Here is a 25,073-nt window from a genome sequence, read left to right on the forward strand (position 1 = left end):
GATTAAGGTGTTGACATGTCTATCTTAACCAGCGTAAGGTCATCATCGAAGTAAGCATACGCGTATTAAAACACCTGGATTTATTTTGCAATCTTTCAAATGATTAGGACATGTAAACACCTTAATCGGCGTTCCAGCGGTGTATTTGATCTGCACGTGTGCTAGCACCAGCAGTGCAAGCCTCCCTCTTTAGCACAAGTGAAGTGAGTTCAGAAAAACTGAAAGTATGCATCTTAAAAATAGTTTTCACATACAAAAGGCACAGATCTGGGGAAGGGTACCAAAACATTTCTGCAGCATTGAAGGTCCCCAAGAACACAGTGGCCTCCATCATTCCTAATTGTAAGTTTGGAACCACCAAGACTCTTTCTAGAACTGGCCACCGGGCCAAACTGAGCAATCGTCTGAACTGAGCAATCGTCTGAACTCAGAATCAAACGGGTTTCCCAAAAATAACATGGTCACTGTGGTTATTTGATTGGCATTTTTCGGCATTCATCAAAGTCCCATCAAGTAGCCTGATTTTGGATGGTTCCATGTAAACAGGATTATTAGGGAAATCCTTGATCTTGCAAAGCATGTAAAGGTATTAATCAAACTATTATATTAATCTGAGTGTATGTAAACGTACCAAGTGAGAGCAGAGAGAGGTTATGTGATGATTTACGTCAATGAATATCTAAATACTGGAATACAGGACTTGAATGAATGAACACAACATGATGCTGCAAACCCCCGTGCTTCACGGTTGGGATGGTGTTCTTCGACTTGCAATTCTCCCCCTTTTTCCTCCAAACATAACGATGGTCATTATGGCCAAACAGTTCTATTTTTGTTTCATCAGACCAGAGGACAGTTCTCCAAAAAGTACGATCTTTGTTCCCATGTGCAGTTGCAAACCTTAGTCTGGCTTTTTTATGCCGGTTTTGGAGCAGTGGCTTCTTCCTTGCTGAGCGGCCTTTCAGGTTATGACGATATAGGACTCGTTTTACTGTGGATATAGATACTTTTGTACCTGTTTCCTCCAGCTTCTTCACAAGATCCTTTGTTGTTGTTTTGGGATTGATTTGCACTTTTCGCACCAAAGTACTTTCATCTCTAGGAGACAGAACGTGTCTCCTTCCTGAGCGGTATGACAGCTGCGTGGTCCCATGGTGTTTATACTTGCATACTATTGTTTGTACAGATGAACGTGGTACCTTCAGGCGTTTGGAAATTGCTCCCAAGGATGAACCACACTTGTGGAGATCTACAATTTTTTTTCTGAGGTCTTGGCTAATTTCTTTTGATTTTCCCATGATGTCAAGCAAAGAGGCACTGAGTTTGAAGGTAGGCCTTGAAATACATCCACAGGTACACCTCCAATTGATTCAAATGATGTCAATTAGCCTATCAGAAGCTTCTAAAGCCATGACATCATTTTCTGGAATTTTCCAAGCTGTTTAAAGGCACAGTCAACTTAGTGTATTAGTGTAACTGACCCACTGGAATTGTGATACAGTGAATTGTAAGTGAAATAATCTGTCTGTTAACAATTGTTGGAAAAATGACTTGTGTCATGCACAAAGTAGATGTCCGAGCCGACTTGCCAAAACTGTAGTTTGTTAACAAGAAATTTGTGGAGTGGTTGACAAACAGGTTTTAATGACTACAACCTAAGTGTATGTGTCATAAACTTCGTCGTCTGAGGAGGAGAAATCATCGGACCAATATGCAGCGGTTATATTGCTCATCTTCTTTTTATTAGAAGGAAAAAACAACTCATACAAAAACAAACGACGAAAACAGTCCTGTAAGGTGCTCAGACTATACACGGAAACAACCACCCACAAACACAAGTGAAAACACACAGAACTAAATATGGCCTCCAATCAGAGATAACAACAAACAGCTGCCTCTGATTAGAGGTCATTGACAAAACTAACATAGAAATAGAAAAACTAGAAAAACCACATTGAAATAGAAAGCATAGAACATAACCAAAAACCCTGAAACACACTAAACAAACACCCCCTGCCACGCCCTGACCAAACTACAATAACAAACAATCCCTTTTACTGGTAAGGACGTGACAGTATGTAATCTTCCGACTTCAACTGTACATTTTTACACTTAGAATGAACTTGTTTTTAGGTATGATGTAGTTTGTTTATTAACACTACATGGAAGAAATATTTTATTTTATTTTGTACTTTTACCCCTTTTTCTCCCCAATTTCGTGATATCCATTTGGTAGTTACAGTCTTGACCCCATCGCTGCAACTCCCCTATAGCCTCGGGACAGGTAAAGGTCGAGAGCCATGCGCCCTCCGAAACACAACACTGCCAAGCCTCACTGCTTGTTGACACACTGCTCGCTTAACCCGGAAGCCAGCTGCACCAATGTGTCGGAGGAAACACTGTGTAACTTGCGACCGGGGTCAGCTTGCAGGCGCCCGGCCCACCACAAGGAGTCGCTAGAGCACAATGGGACAAGGAAATCCCGGCCGGCCAAACCCTCCTCTAACCCAGACAATGCTGAGCCAATTGTGTGCCGCCTCATGGGTTTCCCGGTCACGGCCGGCTGTGACACCAGCCTGGGATCGAACCCGGGTCTGTAGTGAGGCCTTAGACCGCTGCGCCACTTGGGAGCCCCCGACTACATGGAAGTATGTTTAAAAATGACCAACCAAGCAGATCCACCCAAGGGGTGGTCACGTTAAGCCATGCCTCGCCGTGTGTATCTATCGGTCCTCAACTCGCAGCACGGTCATTTCATTCAGGGTAAGTGGAGTTCAGTGGCGGCAGCTGAGGGGAGGACGGCTCATAATAGTTTCTGGAACAGAGCGAATGGAATGGCACAAAACCCATGGAAATCGTGTGTTTGATGCTGTTGATACCTTTTCACTCCAGCCATTACCAAGTGCCCATCCTCCTCAATTAAGGTGCCAACAACCTCCTGTGGTGGAGTTAGCCACGAGTTAGTCTGGCCCTGGAGCAGGTCAATTCTGAAGGATTCCTTGCCATAGAAGTTTATCTGACTAAAAAGTGTGCGCCTCTTTCGAGTGACCAGTTATCCCGAGATGAACTCAGCGTTGACCAAAGTTACTTCACTAACTCCTCAAATCACCCACGCTTGCTAAATAAATACTGTAGGAAAGTGGCTTTGTGCGTTGTGCCCGGCCCACGATTTCCGTGAATCAGATTGGTCAAGACATGCAAAGACCCTGCAGCAGCACTCCCATGTGAAGGACAGATCATTTTTGCCTGAGTTGACAAATCATGAGGCAAATCGGTTAAAAAACAGCAATTTGCCCCTCTTTTTAATGCTTTGCGTCAATATATTTTATTAAACTAAATCAAAAGTGGTGTAAAGTGTTGTCACGCCCTGGCCATAGAGAGGGTGTGACTAGGGTGGGCATTCTATGTCCTTTTTTCTATGCTTTGTATTTCTTTGTTTTGGCCTGGTATGGCTCTCAATCAGGGACAGCTGTACATCGTTGTCGCTGATTGGGAGCCATACTTAGGCAGCCTGTTTTCCTTTGGGGTTTTGTGGGTAGTTGTTTTTTCTGTCTTGTTTGTTCACCTGGCAGAACTGTTGGCTTTCGTTTTCTTGTTTTATTTAAAGTGTCATTAAAGTTAATATGAGCACTTACCACGCTGCATCTTGGTCCCCTCTGTCAGACGATCGTTACAAGTGTTGTGGCAAATGTCGCCTCACACATTTTCCGGCAGCCCTGACTGAGCTTGGAGACAACAAAGAATGATAAAGATCAAGGAGAGTGAATAGTGAGATCGTAACAAGATTTTACGTTAAAGTTTAAAAAAGAAGCAATCTAGATGAGTTTCAGTCTTAGTGTGAGTAATGGCGGAAGCCATCGTACAGTATCTAGAAATGCTTGTGGTTATAGGCAAATCTGAAAAAAACAGTTGCTGGTACATGAAGTACATGAAAAGAACAGAAAGGCCTGCACACTGAATATGCACCTAAATACCACCTTAAAAGACAATGTTTTGATCAAGATGATCTTCATCTGGTCAAACAAAATACAAGTGCACACATACATTATCATATATTGTCACGTCCTGACCAGTATAGGGGTTATTTGTTATTGTAGTTTGGTCAGGATGTGGCAGGGGGTATTTGGTTTATGTGGTTCGGGGTGTGTGTCTATGTAGAGGGGTAGTTGATTTATGTGTTCCGGGGTTTTTGGTCACTGTTCTAAGTTTATGTATTTATATGTTCTATCTAGTTTAGTCTATTTCTATGTGTAGGTAATTGGGGTGTGGACTCTCAATTGGAGGCAGGTGTTTTCTAGTTGCCTCTGATTGAGAGTCCTATAAATAGGTATGTGGTTGTAGTTTGTGGGAGGTTGTTCTTGTTTTGCTGTATGTTGCCTTCAAGACTGTTTTTTCGGCGTTCATCGTTTTGTTGTTTTTGTTTGTTAATAAGTGTTCACATTAAGTTCATTATGAGCACTCAATCCGCTGCGCCTTGGTCCATTCCTCACGACGAACGTTACATATATTATAAACTGGTTGGTTTGAGCCCTGAATGCTGGTTGGCTGGAAGCCATGGTATATCAGACTGTATACCACGGGTATGACAAAACATTTATTTTTACTGCCCTAATCACGTTGGTAATCTGTTTATAATAGCAATAAGGCACTTCAGTGGTCGGTGGTATATGGCCAATATTCCATGGCTAAAGGCTGTATCCGTTGCGTCGGGCTTAAGAACCACCCTTAGCCATGGTATATTGGCCATATTACCACACCCCCTCGTGCCTTATTGCTTAAATAAACAATATATTCACAGTTCACAATCCACATGACCATTACACCCATCTCAAATGTTTTGCACATATTTGCTTACCACCCTGCTAGTAAGCATTTCTCCTTTTCCAAGATAATCAATCCACCTGACAGGTGTGGCATATCAAGAAGCTGATTAAACAGCAAAATCATTACATAGGTGCACCTTATGCTGGGGACAATTAAAGGCCACTCTGAAATGTTAAGTTGTGTTACAATGCCACAGATGTCTCAAGTTTTGAAGGAGCGTGTAATTGATATGCTGACTGCAGGATTGTCCACCAGAACTGTTGCCTGAGAATTGAATGTACATTTCTCTACCATAAGCTGCTTCCAAAGTCATTTTAGAGAATTTGGCAGTAAGTCCAACCGGCCTCACAACCGCATACCATGTGTAACCAAGTGTAGGACCTCCACATCTGGCTTCTTCACCTGCGGGATCGTCTGAGACCAGCCATCCAGACAGCTGATGAAGCTGAGGAGGATTTTTGTCTGTAATAAAACTCATTCTGATTGGCTGGGCCTGGCTCCCGTGGATGGGTGCCCCTGCCCAGTCATGTGAAATCCATAGATTAGGGCCTAATGAATTTATTTCAATTGACTGATTTCCTTATATGAACCGTAACTCAGTAAAATCGTTGAAATTGTTGCATTTATGTTGCATTTGTTCAGTATAAAATCACATTTTCTAAATCATAGATGGAAGCCAACATATGCTCAAGAGTTAGACAGGGATCATCTTCATTATTACTTCTATCTGGTCATTAGTTCCCATCTTATACAACCAGCACTATTACGATGGATTTCCGGAAGGATTTCAGGAAGGAGCTCTTGCCAGAGCTAATGTATTAGATCAGCTTTTTCGCGGGTTGGTCAGGTGAGAAGTTCTGGTGAAGAGGATCCCTGTGAGTACTATTTCACGGATACCATTTTACACAAAGGAGTGTTTGTGTGTCTCACAGTTCAACAGGCGTACGACAGAAGCTAGCGCTACGAAATACTACGATGAGTAGTGTACTATATTGGGATTATCCACAGACAGTGTGGGAATCAGAAGCAAGGCCTATGGTATGCCTCAATTTGCACACTTACACGGAATAAGACCCTCTCTCCCTCTGCTGGGAACTCCACATTGAGAGACTCCTATTCCTGGGGGAGAGAAGACAGAGAGGGAAGAAGGAAAAAGGAGGCCTGTGTTGTCTGACTTTACACACACGCATACTCATACGCTCTCGGGATGAGGTTCGAGGAGGTGCTGGACGAAGTAGGTGGCTTCTCCAAGTTTCAGTTTCTGGTGCTCCACTTGCTCTGCTTGCCCAGGGTCATCCTCCCCCTCCACTTTCTCCTGCACAACTTCATCTCGGGTGTGCCTCCGCACCACTGCGCCCTCGGGATCCCTGGAGATGGATCCCAAACCCTGGCCGATCCCATGACGTTGGCCCTCAGGGTCCCTCGTGAAGCCGACGGCTCCTTCAGCTCCTGCAGGGCCTTTGCCACTCTGGTGACCATTGACCTTGGCCACTCCAACTACACCAATGTGTCCATGTCGGTGCCGTGCCAGGACGGCTGGGTGTACGACCGCTCCCAGTTCACATCCACCACTGCCACCCAGGTAAGGTCATTATTAACACTAGCAAGCCGTCTAAGCTCCTACCTCCAGAACACATTTTAAGGTTTGATGCCTTATGTAGATGTAATGTCATGTTAATGTGCTTATAGATGTCTAATGTATGCTTCATGAACATGCAGTTCATGTTAATTGTTAACCTGTTTGTGGTTTCTGTCAATCAGAAGAAGAAAAAAATGATCAAACTGTAAAACTTCCCCAATATCATTTGTTTCCATAACTACAGTAACTCCAACTGAATATTTGATAGAACGGTGGTTAGCTTGTGCAGCTATAAATAGCACTGTCATTGTAATTTTTTATACATGCATATTTTACCAAGAGATGGCCTATCAGATTCATAACCACAGCATATGTAACACAGTGTACAGTAGGCCAGCAGCATACCATCCTGCATCCCACTCCTGGCTTGTTTCTGAAGCTACACAGGGTTGGTCCTGGTCAGTCCCTGGATGGGAGACCAGATGCTGCTGGAAGTGGTGTTGGAAGCCCCGTAGGAGGCACCCTTTCCTCTGGTCTAAAAAAATATCCCAATTCCCCAGGGCAATGGTAGGGTGCCGTCTTTCGGCTGGGATGTTAAACGGGTGTCCTGACTCTCTGTGGTCACTAAAAGATCCCATGCCACTTCTAGTAAGAGTAGGGATGTTAACCCTGGTGTCCTGGCTAAATTCCCTATCTGGCTCTCATACCATCATGGCCACCTAATCATCCCCAGTTTACAATTGGCTCATTCATCCCCTGTAACTATTCCCCAGCTCATTGCTGTAAATGAGAATGTGTTCACAGTCAATTTACCTGGTAAAATATATATTTTTTAATGGTCTTCTTATCCATTCCATTGGTTTCCATTTGTTATGGCTTTACCCATCTTCAATGAATTGTATGATGATGTGGTGGTTTGTGGTAATGAAGTGTTTGTAATGTTGCAATGGATGGTTTGTATATAGGTTATAGGTGTTCCATTAACTCTCAACAATAATTATTCAACTAACTATTCACTAACCTTCCCCGGGGGCCGATGACGTGGATGTCGATTAAGGCAGCGCCCCGCACCTCTCTGATTCAGAGGGGGTGGGTTAAATGCGGAAGACACATTTCAGTTGAACGCATTCAGTTGTACAACTGACTAGGTATCCCCCTTCACCCTAATCCTAAATTGTAGCCCTAACCAAAGCCTTCACGTGAGCAAGCTGTTGCATATCAGCAGAGATGCAGTTGATAGGGTGATAGATTGAGCATCAACAGATCTGTTGTTGACTATCCAAATAACGTGTGACCAATGACTTTGTCACACTCCCAGTCATCGTGTGCTCCATCATCATGTGCAGCTGGGAATGACCAAAAATACTTCTTTAGTAAATACGTTTTTATGCCATCTGTAATATGCAACAGTTGAAGTCGGAAGTTTATATACACTCAGGTTGGAGTCATTAAAACTCGTTTTTCAACCACTGCACAAATTTCTTGTTAACAAACTATGGTTTTGGCAAGTCGGTTAGGACATTACTTTGTACATGAAACAAGTAATTTTTCCAACAATTGTTGTTTACAGACAGATTATTTCACTTATAATTCACCGTATCACAATTCCAGTGGGTCAGAAGTTTACATACACTAAGTTGACTGTGCCTTTAAACAGCTTGGGAAATTCCAGAAAATTATGTCATGGCCTTAGAAGCTTCTGATAGACTAATTGACATAATTTGAGTCAATTGGAGGTGTACCTAAAACCTAAAATAGGGAATTTTTACTAGGATTAAATATCAGGAATTGTGAAAAACTGAGTTTATATGTATTTGGCTAAGGTGTATGTAAACTTCCAACTTCAACTGTATGTATTCAGGGGTTTTTCTTCGGGCTTGAGCTCATAAGCCTATGCGATTGCATAAGCTCTAATATTCGTATGGGTGTTTTGAATGAATCATCACCTTAGAAAGTGCTGTCCATTTCGTTATGTTAGACTTTGAAACAACATCCACAACAACCATGTTTTACACTCAGGTTCAACCTACTGTTGAACTTCTTTCTTTAAATTGATCATCACACTGAGGCGAGTTTTAAAAGCATGATCCTGTTTTGCTGATAAGTGTTTGATGTGATTTTCTATTTCATTTGCATTGATGTCAGTGTGGTTAGAGGAACAACAGAGCGCTGAGTACAAGGCCATTAGGACTTGATGGTCATTGGTGAGTCGGGTACTACCAAAGCATGTCCAGAGTGCATAAGAGGAGATTACCGTGACTCAACTGCCACGTAGAATTTTATGCGGCCATGACTCGTGACTGCCAGCGTGGCGGTTATACGGTCACACTGCAGCCTATGTCTTTACCCTACTTGGCTGACCCAAACCAAACGGTGCTGGCTCACATTGTAGTGTGAAAGGCCTTGTTTGCTGTTTTATGACACCTTGGGATGCTTGTGGGAAAACTGGTGGAACTGGGGGTTAATTCTGATTTATGAACCTGTTTATTTATTTATTTTCACAGTGGGATTTGGTGTGTGACAATAAGAAATTAAACCAGGCCGTCGCTACTTTCTTTTTTGTTGGAGTCACAATCGGTGCAGTTATATTTGGATATCTCTCAGATAAGTATGTTATTTATCCTATTACAATCTAATTGTTCTATGGTAATAACTGTGACAAATATTTAACAATATTAATGTTCCCAAATTCAACATTTACAGTACATGCATGTTACCACTTGACCACAGCATCTTGCATACAAACATAATTTACAAAACATAGGCTTGACCGTGTTTCAAAACTGTGTTGTCTTTTCTCAACAAGAAAATTGGCATTTCTTTCTTAACTCGGTCTCGATAGAAGTAGACAGTCATACATTAGCTGCAGACTAATGGTCACAATAAAAGAGAATGTCCTTACTGACTAGATGCTACAAATGACAGAATTTGCTATATCGTCAGAATCGATGACCAAGTTAGTCAGGTTAACGTTTGGATTAAGGTCAGGGTTAGGGCTGGTGGTTAAAACAATTTTTGGGGAGAGAAAGCGCTGTACTTCTGTATTTTGTGGCAGACATTCAGTCAGTAAAGACCGCTGAAGGAACCTCTGAATCTTTCCCCTTTCTCTCCTGCTGCAGATTTGGTCGGAAGCCCATGATCCTAGTGTCCTTCGTGGCCAGTGCCGTGTTCGGAACCATGTCCGCCTTCTCTGTCTCTTACGTCATGTTTGCCGTGACCAGGACCCTCTGTGGAGTCGCACTGACGGGAATGACCATTACCACTCTTGCCCTGAGTACTATCATGATCTTTAACCCCCACTGGGTTTCCTATAACATGATATGTGTTGATTAAAGGGGCACTCTGCAGTTCAAACAACAACAATGCAGCCACACTCGAATTAATAGACAGAGCTATGGATGCAAGGACTGAACATCCACTGGGAAATGTAACCCCTCTCAAATGTATAGACAGCACTCCAGATGCAAGGACTTACAGTCCATGACATCCACATGATAGTTTTAAACAAAGCTAGACATGGTTTGTTTACATTCTTGTTTGAGAACAATAAAGGTATAAGACCTTATATTTTGGGTTGTGATAGTGAAAGACCGTTTGAGGCTTCGTCAAGAATTGAAATGGCCATTGAACAGACTCCCAGATCCCAGACAGTCGTTTTAAAGCAATGGGCCCAAATTCAGTCCTAAAGGACTACCCTGACAACATTTTTTTTTTTACCTATCCCATAAATGCTATTTACTGTACACAGTAGTAAGTTGCAGTTGTGTTTTTCCCTCCAGGTATAGAGTGGACGGACATTAAGCATCGCACCTTCACAGGGACCATCATCAGCCTGGGCTGGAGTGTGGGCAATATGCTCCTGGCCCTACTGGCATACTTCATACGAGACTGGAGATATCTCATGCTGGTGGTGACGTCCCCCTGCATCGTGGCCATCATCTCCTGGTGGTAAGATGGGGCTAGAAAAACTCCAGGTTGGGGGCAATGCCATTTCAATTCAGTCAATTCTGGAAGTAAACTCGAATTTCAGTGTACTTCCTGAATTGAAATGGAATGAAGTCCAACCCTGTAAAGGACAGTATATTTCTGACAAATGTGGGAAGGAAATTAATTGAGTAATCTGTCCATCTTTACACTTGAAATGTCACAAAATCCCATTAAACAGAATATTTAAAAAAAGAAAGGACAGTGTCTTACAGATTTTTGCTGTGATACTATAGAAGTGGTTTTGGAGCAAGACCTGAATAGCCCATAGTCAATAACATCATAGCCATGACATACAGTGCATTCGAAAAGTATTCTTCCCCCTTTCCCTGTTCCACACTTTGTTACATTACAGCCTTATTCTAAAATTGATTCAATATTTTTTTCTCATCAATCTACACACAATACCCCATAATGACAAAGCGAACACAGATTTGTAAACATTTTTGCAAATGTATTACAAACAACAAACTGAAATATGTTTATACAACTTGGGAGTCCACCTGTGGTAAATTCAATTGATTGGACATTATTTGGAAAGGCACACCTGTCTATATAAGATCCCACAGTTGGCAGTGCATGTCAGAGCAAAAACCAAGCCATGAGGTCGAAGGAATTGTCCGTAGAGCTCTGAGACAGGATTGTGTTGAGGCACAGATCTGGGGAAGGGTACAAAAAATGTCTGCAGGGTTGAAGGTCCCCAAGAACACAGTGGCCTCCATCATTCTTAAATGGAAGAAGTTTGGAACCGCCAAGACTCTTCCTAGAGCTGGCTGCCCGGCCAAACAGAGCAATCGGGGGAGAAAGGCCTTGGTCAGGGAGGTGACCAAGAACCCGATGGTCACTCTGACAGAGCTCCAGAGTTCCTCTGTGGAGATGAGAGAACTTTCCAGAAGGACAACCATCTCTGCAACACTCCACTAATCAGGCCTTCAATGTAGAGTGGCTAGATGTAAAAGGCACCTAAAGGACTCTCAGACAATCATAAACAAAATTCTCTGGTCTGATGAAACCAAGATTTAACTATTTGTCACGTCTATAGGAAACCTGGCATCATCCCTATGGTGAAGCATGGTGGTGGCAGCATCATGCTGTGGGGATATTTTTCAGCGGCAGGGACTAGGAGACCAGTCAGGTTGAGGGAAAGATGAAAGGAGCAAAGTACAGAGAGATCCTTGACGAAAACCTGCTCCAGAATGCTCAGGACCTCAGACTGGGGCGAAGGTTCACCTTCCAACAGGACAACGACCCTTAGCACACAGCCAGGACAATGCAGGAGTGGCGTCGGGTCAAGTTTCTAAATCTCATTGAGTGGCCCAGCCAGAACCCAAACCCGATCGAACATCTCTGGAGAGACCTGAAAATAGCTGTGCAGCAACGCTCCCCATCCAACCTGACAGAGCTTGAAAGGTTCTGCAGAGAAGAATGGGAGAAACTCCCCAAATACAGGTGTGCCAAGCTTGTAGCATCATACCCAATAAGACTTAAGGCTGTAATCACTGCCACAGGTGCTTCAACAAAGTACTGAGTAAAGGGTCTGAATACTTATGTAAATGTGATATTTCAGTTTTAGTTTTATACATTTTCTCAAATTTAACATAATACAGAACATCAATAGACAAGAACAGCTCAAGGACAGAACTACCTACATTTGAAAGTTGCCAATGGAAAAGAAGATGCACGCATGATGTGTTCCCACCTGTTAGCGTTATGCAGTACATCTAATGTAGAGTTACGAATGAAACAAAATGAATAACAGTACAGTGATTGATGAAGGATTAAAGTTGTATTATTATTATTAAAGGTTATTAATGAATCAATGTGCTAATGGTATGAATCTCAGATGTTGTGCCCAAGATATTATCCTGTTACAGCAGTGGATAATGACAAATATGATGTCCAGATTTTTTCTTCTTCTTCATTTAGGTGGATACCAGAGTCTGCCAGATGGCTACTGGCCAATGGCAAAGTGAAGGAGGCAAAGAAGTATTTGGTGCAGTGTGCAAAAATGAATGGGAAGTATGGCTACACTGCAAAACTAGACATTGAGGTGAGTCAACCAACCCAGGTGCCCACTAGGGACTCTTACTTCTCAATTTAATAATGTTCTGCTATCAGGGTAGGGGTCCATTTAAATTCCAATCAATTCTGAATTCCAATTCCACATTTTTCTAATTGAAAAGCATTGAAGGGAATTGGATTTGTAATTGAAATTTCAGTACACTTCCTGAAATGCCTGGAATTTAAATTGACCCCAGCCATGGGTGCTATCAAAAAATACATGTAAATACATTGCCTTCAGAAACTATTCACACCCCTTGACTTTTTCCACATTTTTTTGTGTTACAGCCTGAATTAAAAAATATTAATATTAAAATATCATAATTCTTGAGAGCTTCAACCCTTCAACATTCAACCCTTTTGTTATGGCAATCCTAAACAAGTTCAGGAGTAAAAATGTGCTTAACAAGTCACATAATAAGTTGCATGGACACACTCTGTTTGCAATAAGTGTTTAACATTATTTTTGAATGATTACCTCATCTCTGTACCCCACACATACAAATAATTGTAAGGTCCCTCAGTTTAGCAGTGAAACACAGATTCAACCACAAAGATCAGGGAGGTTTTCCAATGCATCACAAAGAAGGACACCTGTTGTAGATGGGTAAAAACATTTTTTTTTAAAACAGACATTAAATATCCCCTTGAGCAGAGAGGAAGGAAACCACTAAGGGATTTCAATATGAGGCCAATGGGGACTTTAAAACAGTCACAGAGTTTAATGGCTGTGATAGGAGAAAACTGAGGATGGATCATCAACATTGTAGTGTAAAGAAGGAAGCCTGTACAGAATACAAAATATTCCAAAACATGCATCTTGTTTGCAACAAGGCACTAAAGTAATGCTGGAAAAAAATCTGGCAAAGTAATTAACTTTTTGTCCTGAAAGTGTCATGTTTGGGGCAAATCCAAAACAACACATTACTGACTACCACTCTCCATATTTTCAAGCATAGTGGTGGCTGCATCATCTTATTGGTATGCTTGTAATTGTTGAGGACTGGGGAGTTTTTCAGGATAAAAAATAAACGGAATAGAGCTAAGCACAGACACAATCCTAGAGGAAAACCTGGTTCAGTGTGTTTTCCACCAGACACTGAGAGATGAATTCACATTTCAGCTGGATAATAACCGAAAACACAAGGCCAAATCTCACTGGAGTTGCTTACCAAGAAGACAGTGAATGTTTCTGAGTGGCCGAGTTAGTTTTGACTTATATCTACTATAAAATATATGGCAAGACCTGAAAATGGTTGTCTAGCAATGATCAGCAACCAACTTGACAGAGCTTGAATAAACCATTTTTTTATAAAAAATGTCAATCCACAATCCTGGTGTGGAAAGCTCTCAATCCAGCTGTAATCACTGCCAAAGGTGCTTCTACAAAGTATTGACTCCGGGGTATGAATACTTATGTAAATTAGATATTTCTGTATTTAATTTTCAATACATTTTCTAAAATGTATAAAAACATATTTTCACTTTGTCATCATGGAGCATTGTGTGTAGATGGGTGAGAAAAAATATAAATATAATCAATTTTAAATTCAGGCTGTTACACAACAAAATGTGGGATAAGTATGAATACTTTCTGAAGGCACAGTAAATACATAATTGAATGAAATGTAAACGAAACACCATCATTTTTTCATGTCTTAAAATACATGTGTTTGAGAACAAATGGATAAATACTGAAATTCATCTAACATTTGAATGAAAACTTTTGTACAAAATACAATTCTCTTGGAGGTTTTACATTTTGTCCAATTGTATTTTAAAATATGTTTTGAAAAGCTCTGCTTTTTACCTATTGAGCATTATAGAATAAAATGTCATCAACATTACAGACCAAAATGATTCTACTGAAACTTGACTAATAAAATAAATCCGAACATTAACCTCTTAACTTTACATTCTAATTCGTTCTTATCTTAGACTTTGAGGAAGGTAACTGTTTCTGAGGTTGCCAATAAGGACTATTCCTACTTGGATCTGGTCAAGACACCCAAGCTCAGGAAAATCACTATTTGCTCAGGAATATTCTGGTATGAGAAAAAATGGTTCACCCTTGACCTTTTCGATGAGAGACAGACAATTAGAGAAGCTGCCTGTCCCTAAGCTAGGGAGAGTGGAGTTTTTTGGAAGAAATGTGTGTGTGTTTATGCATGAGTGTGATTGTCTCCAATTTAGACCTGAAAGGTCTATGATTCCACAACTCCACCCATAACTTTGATTGGAGACATATAGAGAGTCTGCCTGCCCCTAAGCTAGGGCGAGAGTGGACTTACTGCTGTGAAGAGAAATAGGTGTGTGTGTGTGTGTGTGTGTGTGTGTGTGTGTGTGTGTGTGTGTGTGTGTGTGTGTGTGTGTGTGTGTGTGTGTGTGTGTGTGTGTGTGTGCGCATGCATGAACGTTTGTGTCCAGTTTAGGGCTGCAATCTCCATGATTCCACTTTCAACACGTTTTTATTAAAACATTCTGCCCCATAAAATGTTTCCCTTGCATACTTTCTTTCACTTACTCATATTTTAAGTTTCCACAGTTACTGATTATAATATATGTAGAGCACTCACTGAAACTGCAAGTAATATTTTTACCTATATTTACCTCCCAAAAGGTTTGCTGTGTCGTTCGCATACTATGGGATCAGCTTTAAGATTACAGGGTTTGGTCTGAACATGTACCTCACTCATTTTGTCTACGGCGCAATTGAAGTCCCAGCCAAAGTGGGCACCTACTTCGCCTTGGATCGCATTGGCCGAAGAAATGGCCAGGCGTGGTCTCTCATCATCACGGGAGCGCTGATAGCTCTCAATACCGCTATCCCCACAGGTAGAGCTATGACCTCACTTCCTCTTCCTGTATGATGCAGTAGTTTGAGGCTTTTGTGACAAATCAACATGGCCCTCATATTAGGTTATTAAAAACACCCTATGCACACTCATCTTGGGTTTCAGGTCCTGTATTGAAGCATTTCTGCCATATTTAAACAACTCACAAAATACTAAACAGTGACATTGAATATCAATGCAATGGTTTAAAACTCAGTTGCTCTTCTACTTGATATATGCATATCACAGTTGCTTTTCTCTTATCCTGGGACTTTTATCCAGAGGCGTCATGCCCATAGGGAGCACTCATGGGCATCCACCGTACTGACTGTTGTGGCATAGTAAGGCCCAATCATAAGAACTTCCCCAAGGCCATTATGAAGGGAAAGCTCCAGAGAGGTCAGAGTGTAAAATGGTCTGCAGATAATGTAATGGCGTGTCGGTGGAGGGTCAAAAGAGATTCTCTGTCCACAAACAGCTCAGGGAAGGACATCCTCAAACTAGTGTCCAAGTTCAGGCAGAATAAACATATCTGTTCCAGAGCTTTAATGGATTACAACAAGAAAGTGGGCTGAGGTGACCATCTTGACCAACTGAAGAGCTAATAGAATGTTGGACGCACAGGCAGAAATGGTGGAAGTATGTGTTTTGGGGGATGCTCAACATTGCCATCATAAATGCATACATTGTATGAGGGAACCTGCAAAGCCCCCTTCCCATAAACTGCAGGCACTGGTCCCTGAAGGCGTTTAAAATGCCCATTGTGCATTCACTTTGTGATGGCTATAGTGGTAGGGAAGGGGGAGCCAACAGTGTGGCACAGAGGGGTGTGGACAGAGTTGTTACTCATAATTTGAAAGCAGGCCACTCTCTGGTGAAGTTTGAAGGGCACAAGAGAGGGAGTGGTGTGCATCCGGAGTGGACGCAGGCCAAAGAGTGGGAGATGTGTAGAAACCTACTTTGTGCGTTCTACTTGTTCTGTGCTACTTTAAAGGATGGGGTCATGCTTCCAGAAACTCCATGTCATTTTGTAGGCTAAATGCAAACACTAACGTGACAGTGTGAAATATGAATAATTTGTCCTACAAATCTTATTGGGAAATTGTGTACTTTTTAAAATTGTCTGTTTTGTATCTTCTCTATCTAATACTTGTTGCATTCACTGAATTGTTGTCAAAGTAAGCTACTATTTCTACATTTTGTGTCAGGCCTGCTCTGTATAATTGTTTTTGAGAGAGGTTATCTACATTTTGAAAGTCTCTGAATAGTTGTTCCCCTAGTCACATTTTTTATAATTTTTTTAAACATTAATATGTAAATAATATTTATACGTTTAATAGATTATACTTGGTACATTTTGAGTGAGTGATTTATTAAAATTTACTAAAATGTAATACTACTAGCCACCTAGCAATTTTGTAAAGTTGGCTTTAGCTAACCCAGATACACTATATACAAAACTATATGGACATCCCTCATAACTAGTTATCAAGAAGTTATTTCAGGCTATCAATCAAGTCAAAGCCAATTTAAGCTTGATCCGTAAATGTGGTCGAAGGCTTCATATGGAGGATATGATGCAATTTGCGGAGCCTCCGGAGGTATGCTTAGGCCAAATCAAGCTCCATACCGCATCGCGGTGTGCCTCTCAACTTTTTCAGAGATGCTGAGAAGCATATTTAGTTTCTTTAAAAAAGAGGTATGCTTAGATATATAGAAAAATATACATATTTTTGTACATAGAATTAAGCATAATGATTGCTGGAAAAAGCTGTTTCAGGTGTTTGAAAAATGCAAAATTCTCCCAACTTACACCCCTCAACCATTCTCACATACTTTGTGGCCCCTCAAATTTTGGGATCATGACGCCCCTGTTCTTATCCTATCCTTCTTGTTTCTTCATCCAGAAAATGCCCTGGTTCGCACTTGCATAGCTGTGGTGGGGAAGGGTTTCTCAGAAGCTGCTTTCACTACAGCTTTTCTCTACACAGCAGAGCTCTATCCCACCGTTCTCAGGTAAGTGCGACTGTGAAACTAGCGCAATAACTTACATGCATATGCACACTACTACTGAATCACCTTACCGTAATTTCCGGGCTATTAAGCGCACCTGAATATAAGCCGCACCCACTGAATTAAAAATATGTATTATTTTGAACATAAATAAGCCGCACATGTCTATAAGCCGCAGGTGCCTACCGGTACATTGAAACAAATGAACTTTACACAGGCTTTAACGAAACACGGCTTGTAACAAAAATAAATGGGCTTTAACGAAACACGGCTTGTAACAAAAATAAATAGGCTTTAACGAAACACGGCTTGTAACAAAAAATTTGCAGTAAGCTTTAGTTGTCTTTTTGCACTGAGTCAATTCCTCACGCAGCTGTTTCCAACGTCTTATCATCGACTCATAAAGACCAAGCTCCCGTGCAGCAGCTCTATTTCCTTTTCCAACAGCCAGATCAATCGCCTTCAACTTGAAAGCTGCATCATATGCATTTGTCCGTGTCTTTGCCATGATGAGGGTGACAAAATGACTACCGTAATCAGAATGATGGGAAGTTTGAGAGAGCTCGATTTAATCTAAACAGTAAACAAAAAAGTTGTTTGACCTTAACCCGTTCGGCAATTTCATTGGTCTAATGAAAGCTTCATGCCGCCAAAAAACTGAGCACGTCACAGAATGTGTTTTTTTGGAGAAAAAAAAAAGAAAAGCGGGAAAAATCCATATATTAGCCGCGTCATTGTTTAAGCCGCGAGGTTCAAAGCTGGGAAAAAAGTTGCGGCTTATAGTCCGGAATTTATGGTACTTTCTTTCCAATCAGACAGATTGGTCATTCTCAAACTTTTGTCATTCTTAATCTTCTGCGTTTCCCAATTCTGCTTCACAGAGTCTACATTGTCCACTATGGATACATTTGTTTCCTCACATTTTAAGAGTTGACTGTGAAATTTAAGTAAGAAACTAGGCAACTTTTCTTAATGAGACCCCAGGTTAGACTGTGGTAACACGACTTTTGCACTCCCCTCCTCCTACAGACAGTGTGGTTTAGGTTACACCTCATTCATGGGGCGAATGGGGGGCTCACTGGTCCCCATGGTCATGCTGCTGGAGAACTATTGGGTGTTCACGCCCCCACTTATCTTCGCCGCCACCGCCATTGGCAGCGGCTGTGTGGTCTTCCTGCTGCCCGAGACCCTGAATGTGTGTCTTCCGGAAAGCATCCTCGACGTAGAGGGAAGGTACTGTCAAACACACTGCACAAAAAGCTCTCGTTTTCAGTCCATAAATACAGGCTGGGTTAAACAATTGAAAAGTGTGACAGATTCTTGTCAAACTTGCTAGACGATAGTTGGCAACGATTGCTGCTCAATTTATTAGCTACTGTAAAAATAATGATGTTAATATGACGAAGTCAGGTGCCTAATTGTTTTCCCTTTTCTTGGTAGGCATAAGCACACGTCTAGAAATGATGCCATGGTTGAGTTGAATGAAATACACTCACTACCGGTAGCTTCAGCATGAGATGACAACTCCTAAGGCTGCTGCTGGTCATTCAAATCCAGAACCAAGTCCTGACCTGAAAGCTCCCCAAACTGCTGAATTGGGGAAATTATTTCCTACAATGGTCATATCCCAAAAACATTAGTATGATGGATATTTTCCACTATATCATGTATCATGCATGCCACTATTGTAGATGTCCCTATTCTATTGTCTATATGAATTAGTTGTGTAACTCATGTACAGTTGAAGTTTACATACACCTTAGCCAAATACATTTAAACTCAGTTTTTCACAATTCCTGACATCTAATCCTAGTAAAAATTCCCTGTTTTAGGTTAGTTAAGATCACCACTTTATTTTAAGAATGTGAACTGTCAGAATAACAGTAGAGAGAATAATTGATTTCAGCTTGTATTTCTTTCATCACATTCCCAGTGGGTCAGAAGTTTACATACACTCAATTAATATTTGGTAGCAGTGCCTTTAAATTGTTTAACTTGGGTCAAACATTTCGGATAGCCTCCCACAAGCTTCCCACAATAAGTTGGGTGAATTTTGGCCCATTCCTCCTGACAGAGCTGGTGTAACTGAGTCAGGTTTGTAGGCCTCCTTGCTCGCACACACTTTTTCAGTTCTGCCCACAAATTTTCTATAGGATTGAGGTCAGGGCTTTCTGATGGCCACTCCAATACCTTGACTTTGTTGTCCTTAAGCCATTTTGAAACAACTTTGGAAGTATGCTTGGGGTCATTGTCCATTTGGAAGACCCATTTACGACCAAGCTGTAACTTCCTGACTGATGTATTGAGATGTTGCTTCAATATATCCACATAATTTTCTCTCCTCATGATGCCATCTATTTTGTGAAGTGCACCAGTGCCTCCTTCAGCAAAGCACTCCCACAACATGATGCTGCCACCCCCATGCTTCACAGTTGGGATGATGTTCTTCGGCTTGCAAGCCTCCCCCTTTTTCCTCCAAACATAAGGATGGTCATTATGGCCAAACAGTTCTATTTTTGTTCCATCAGACCAGAGGACATTTCTCCAAAAAAGTACAATCTTTGTCCCCATGTGCAGTTGCAAACCGTAGTCTGGCTTTTTTATGCCGGTTTTGGAGCAGTGGCTTCTTCCTTGCTGACCAGCCTTTCAGGTTATGTCGATATAGGACTCGTTTTACTGTGGATATAGATACTTTTGTACCTGTTTCCTCTAACATCTTCACAAGGTCCTTTGCTGTTGTTCTGGAATTGATTTGCACTTTTCGCACCAGAGTACGTTCATCTCTAGGAGACAGTGGTATGATGGCTGCGTGGTCCCATGGTGTTTATACTTGCGTACTATTGTTTGTACTGATGAACGTGATACCTTCAGGCATTTGGAAATTGCTCTCAAGGATGAACCAGACTTGTGGAGGTCTACAAACAGGTCTTGGCTGATTTCTTTTGATTTTCCCATGATGTCAAGCAAAGAGGCACTGAGATTGAAGGTAGGCCTTGAAATACATCCACAGGTACACCTCCAATTGACTCAAATTATGTCAATTAGCCTATCAGAAGCTTCTAAAGCATGACATCATTTTCTGGAATTTTCCAAGCTTTTTAAAGGCACAGTCAACTTAGTGTATGTAAACTTCTGACCCACTGGAATTGTGAATCAGTGAATTATAAGTAAAATAATCTCTCTGTAAACAATTGTTGGAAAAATTACTTGTGTCATGCATAAATTAGATGTCCTAACCAACTTGCCAAAACTATAGTTTGTTAACATGAAATTTGTGGAGTGGTTGAAAAACGAGTTTTAATGACTCCAACCTCCAACCTAAGTGTATGTAAACTTTCGACTTCTTCTGTATGTCATGACTTTGTAACAGACCATTATACTTGGTCATGATGTAATCCACTTCTTTTTTTTTGGACTCTGTATCAATAATATAATATACTCGAATACTTATTTTTTTGTATTTCTCAGAGGTGCTAATGCACTTGTGGTTTCCAATCATATTTAAATAGTTGTAGTTCTCTAGTCGTACCGTTTGAATCCATAGGTGTATGTTTGATTCCGGTCGCTAACTAAGGCAGTACGACCTTAAGAGCACAGGCAATGACATATTCTATGGCTCACTACCCCTCGTGGGGCACATTTCCTTAAATATGGAATTCACAGTAGGTAGAAACAGCGCCACGTCCGCCCCACCACCGTTGTTATTGGTTTTGTTGCCGAGCCATCGGAGACGTCACGCAACATGATCAAAAAAATTGCAGGACATATTGTGCTCATGTCCAAAGGGGAAAAAACTGTTTTCATTGTTTGCAGTAACTTCTTTGTTGTTATAATATTCCAATTAAAGGACAATGCTATTTCACCATTAACGAGTTCAGCTGTAAAGCTGATGCCCATACTCCCTGTGAAGTTCACACGTGAGAGTTATTTAAGATACTCTTAAGAGGTAAGGTTTCAGACGTTTTTGAAAGATGGGCAGGGATTCCGCTGTCCTGACTTTTGGGGAAACTTGTTCCACCATTGGGGTGCCAGGACAGAGAAGGGCTTTGACTGGGCTGAGTGGGAGCTGCCCTCCCATAGGGGTCGGAGGGCCAAGACACCAGAGGTGGCGGATCGGAGTGCTCGGGTTGGGATGTAGGGTTTGAGGATAGCCTGAAGGTGAGATGCTTTTCCCCTTGCTGCTCCGTAGGCAAGCACCAGGGTCCTGAAGATGATGTGAGCTTCGACTGGAAGCCAGTGGAGTGTGCGGAGGAGCGGGGTGACATGGGAGAACTTAGGAAGGTTGAACACCAGGCAGGCTGCAGCATTCTGGATAAGTTGCAGGGGTTTGATGGCACAAGCGGGGAGCCCAGCCAACAGAGAGTTGCAGTAGTCTTCAACGGGAGATGACAAGTGCCTGGATTAGGAACTGTGGCACTTCCTGTGTGAGGAAAAGTCTTACTCTACGGATGTTGTAGAGCACGAACCTGCCAAGGTTCTTTGCACTCTGGGAGGGTGACACCGTGGAGTTGTCAACCGTGATGGAGAGGTCCTAGAGTGGGCAGGCCTTTCCCAGAAGGAAAAGCAGCTCCGTTTTGTCGAGGTTGATCTTGAGGTGGTGGGCTGACATTCAAGCTGAGATGTCTGCCAGGGCGCATTATCAGAGCATGCGCAGACCATCCGGCAAGTGTCTTCAAGGACATATGTATGTGAATAACTCACGTCGGAGAGTTAGATAAGATGTAAGCATAATCCTTTACTCCGGTATAACATGTTACAGGCCATAACATCCTAATTAGACACTCATAATACACCTGTTTATCTAGTTCAAGAAATAGATTTAAGAAAACATTTACTAAATAAACTAAAAAGTGGAAAAATGCAAGAAAATTACATAACAATAATGAGGCTATATACAGGGGGTACGGTACCGAGTCAATGTGCGGGGTTACAGGCTAGTCAAGGTAATTTGTACAGTGAATATGCATAGATAATAAACAGCGAGTAGCAGCAGTGTAAAAACAAAGGGGGGTGGGTCAATGTAAATAGTTTGGGTGGCCATTTGATTAATTGCTCAGCAGTCTTATGGCTTGGGGGTAGAAGCTGTTCAGCTGTCTTATGGCTTGGGGGCTGTTAAGGAGACTTTTGATCCTAGACTTGGCGCTCCGGTACCGCTTGCCGTGCAGTAGCAGAGAGAGCACAGTTGGTTAGGAGCCCATATAACGGCAGCATCCCCTCCGGCGCCATCGCTTCGGGGCAGACAGAATAGTTTTTTTAAAGATAACTTCATGCAGCTTGTGGTCAATGTGCACTGTGATAAAGTCCCTACCATGAAGGTCAAAACGGTCACAGGCGAACGCTATGGCTAGACACTCCTTTTCAATTTGTGCATAATGTCCTTGAAGCCAATGCAATGGGCTGACCCTTCTGCAGGAGCGCTGCCCCTAGGCTTTTGTCACTTGCATCACATTGTAGGGTCACTACCTCAGCATCATGTTGAGGAAGCCACACCCAAAGAGCATCTTTATTGGTCAGCCGACGCAACGGCTCACATACGTCAGACAGATGAGGTAAGAATTTACAAAACCAAGCAGTCACTTCACTGCTTTTACATCTTTAGGTGGGGGCATTTGCTGTACTGCCTCCACCTTCTTGGGGTCTGGCTTCAGGCCTTCAGCTGTCAAGAGATGTCCTATGTAGGAGCTGTGTCAGGTTGAGGTCATGGTCCTGCACGGCTTCTTCCTTTGTGGCACCACAGCCGTATGCCAGGATGTCATCAGCTATGGCACTTATTCCTGGGAGTCCCTGAAGTGCGTCATGTTGCCTTCGCTGATATTCCTCTGCAGCTGGTTTCACTCCAAAAGGTAACCTTGTCCACCGGTATCCTCCCTTTGGGGGTCTAAAATGTAGTGACGTAACTACTTTTCTTCATCTAAACGTTCCTGCCAGTGTAATGTTTTTGCTTCCATAACAGAAAGATTTTCACTTTTGCCAGGCTTGGCATTACCTCTTCAATCGTAGGCACTTGGTAATGTGCCCTACATAAGGCTTTGTTCAGGGCACTTGGATCAAGGAAGACTCTTATCTTGCCCAGTTTTTCCAGCACAACCATGTTGCTTATCCTTTTAGTAGGTTTGGCGACCTTCGTAATGACACCGCGTTCCTCCAATGAATCAACAGCCTTTAGTATCTTTTCTTTCAGTGGAATCTGGATTCGGCGGGGAAGCTGTTGAACTGGTCCGATAGACTCATCCACCACCAGGTGGGGTTCACCTGGCAGAGCCCACATCCTTTCAAAAACGTCCTCAAACTGTTTCAGTATTGCCTCTGAGGTGTTCAAGTCAGATGGGACCTTTAGTGATTCTTTAGTGCTGACATGATGAATGCCATGCTGGTGGTTGAGCTGAAGCACCTTTTCACACGTTTCTGCTGAAAGGAGAGGCTTTTGAAAGGTTTCCACCACTTGGAATTTTAGCACATACAGTATGTTTCCCCATCATGATTTGCTTGTAGTTCATACTCCCCTACTGGTGTAATAACAGAGGCATCGTACAGCCTTAGTCTTGTTAGGTTGTGGCTTTGCATCTCCATCCTGCAATACTTGCATGAAGTCTCTGTAGCTGAGTATATTAACAGCTGAGCCACTGTCTAGATGGCATTTGCTAGCGCTGCTTGGATCATAAACACAGTTATCACATGTCAGTGAGGCAAGCTTTAAGTTTATGAACCATTAGCTTTGCCACTTTGAACAGAATTGACATCTGTCATGTATAGCATGTCAGCTTCTTCATCATCACTAAATATATCCTGTTCTGGCAGATTGACAGGCTAACATTGTCTTTGTCTGCACACAAAATGGTTATTTTTCCACAGAATTTGCATATAACCCCACATGCTAAGCATTTGGCTCTTGCGTGTGTTCATCCAAAATACATGCACCCATATTTAGTATTTTTTCGCCTTGCATCACTGTCCGACAAATTTTCAATTCCATTTTTTGTCGACACGCTCTCTGTATTTGTTCTGAGTGGCATAATTGACAGATTCTAACTGTTCAGGGACAGTGTTCATCTTTTTAATTGGATCTGAGTCTGTTCGCTTGCTCTGCATATTGTCATGGACGTCGTAAGGATTGGACCAAGGCGCAGCGGGTAAAGTGCTCATCTTCTTAATTTATTAAAGAAAACACTTAAACAAAAATAAATAAATGATAAAAACAGTTCCATAAGGCTCCCAGGCTATACAGAAAATAACCACCCACAAAACACAAGTGAAACAAACACAACTAAATATGGCCTCCAATTAGAGACAACGACAACCAGCTGCCTCTAATTGGAGGTCATTGCCAAAAACCCAACATAGAAATAGAAAACTAGATATAAACATAGAAATAGAAAACATAGAACCTAAACCAAAAACACCAAAACACACAAAACAAACACCCCCTGCCACGCCCTGACCAAACTACAATGACAAATAACCCCTTTTACTGGTCAGGACGTGACAGTACCCCCCCCCCCCAAAGGTGCAGACCCCGAATGCACCTCAAAAACAAAACCCCCACAAAAACAACCCCAAACTTAAAGGGAGGGAAGGGAGGGTGGCCACCGTCAACGACGGTCCCTGTGCTACACCCCCCCTTCCCAATCCTCCCACTACGGAGGTGGCTCTGGCTCTGGGCGTAGCTCCCGTTCAGAAGACTCTAGGCTGGGGAGCATCGCTGGAGCCTCCTGGCTGAGGAGCGTCACTGGAGACTCCGGGCTGAGGAGCGTCGCTGGATACTCCGGGCTGAGGAGCGT

The 25,073-nt window shown here is 42.2% G+C and overlaps 1 protein-coding gene across 1 annotated transcript; it reads left to right on the forward strand.

The window, feature by feature from the left end:
- The first annotated feature begins 5,760 nt into the window (after positions 1-5,760).
- On the forward strand, positions 5,761-19,063 carry slc22a7a (solute carrier family 22 member 7a). Its single transcript, XM_029776608.1, has 10 exons — positions 5,761-6,406; positions 8,908-9,011; positions 9,523-9,677; positions 10,183-10,351; positions 12,314-12,437; positions 14,387-14,496; positions 15,069-15,283; positions 17,190-17,298; positions 18,325-18,528; positions 18,736-19,063. The coding sequence occupies exons 1-10, from the start codon at positions 6,032-6,034 to the stop codon at positions 18,809-18,811; spliced, it is 1,641 nt and encodes a 546-aa protein (XP_029632468.1). The 5' UTR covers positions 5,761-6,031; the 3' UTR covers positions 18,812-19,063.
- Positions 19,064-25,073: the final 6,010 nt, after the last annotated feature.

Source organism: Salmo trutta, chromosome 14 (assembly GCF_901001165.1).
Source record: "Salmo trutta chromosome 14, fSalTru1.1, whole genome shotgun sequence".
In the NCBI taxonomy this organism is placed as follows: Eukaryota; Metazoa; Chordata; class Actinopteri; order Salmoniformes; family Salmonidae; genus Salmo; species Salmo trutta.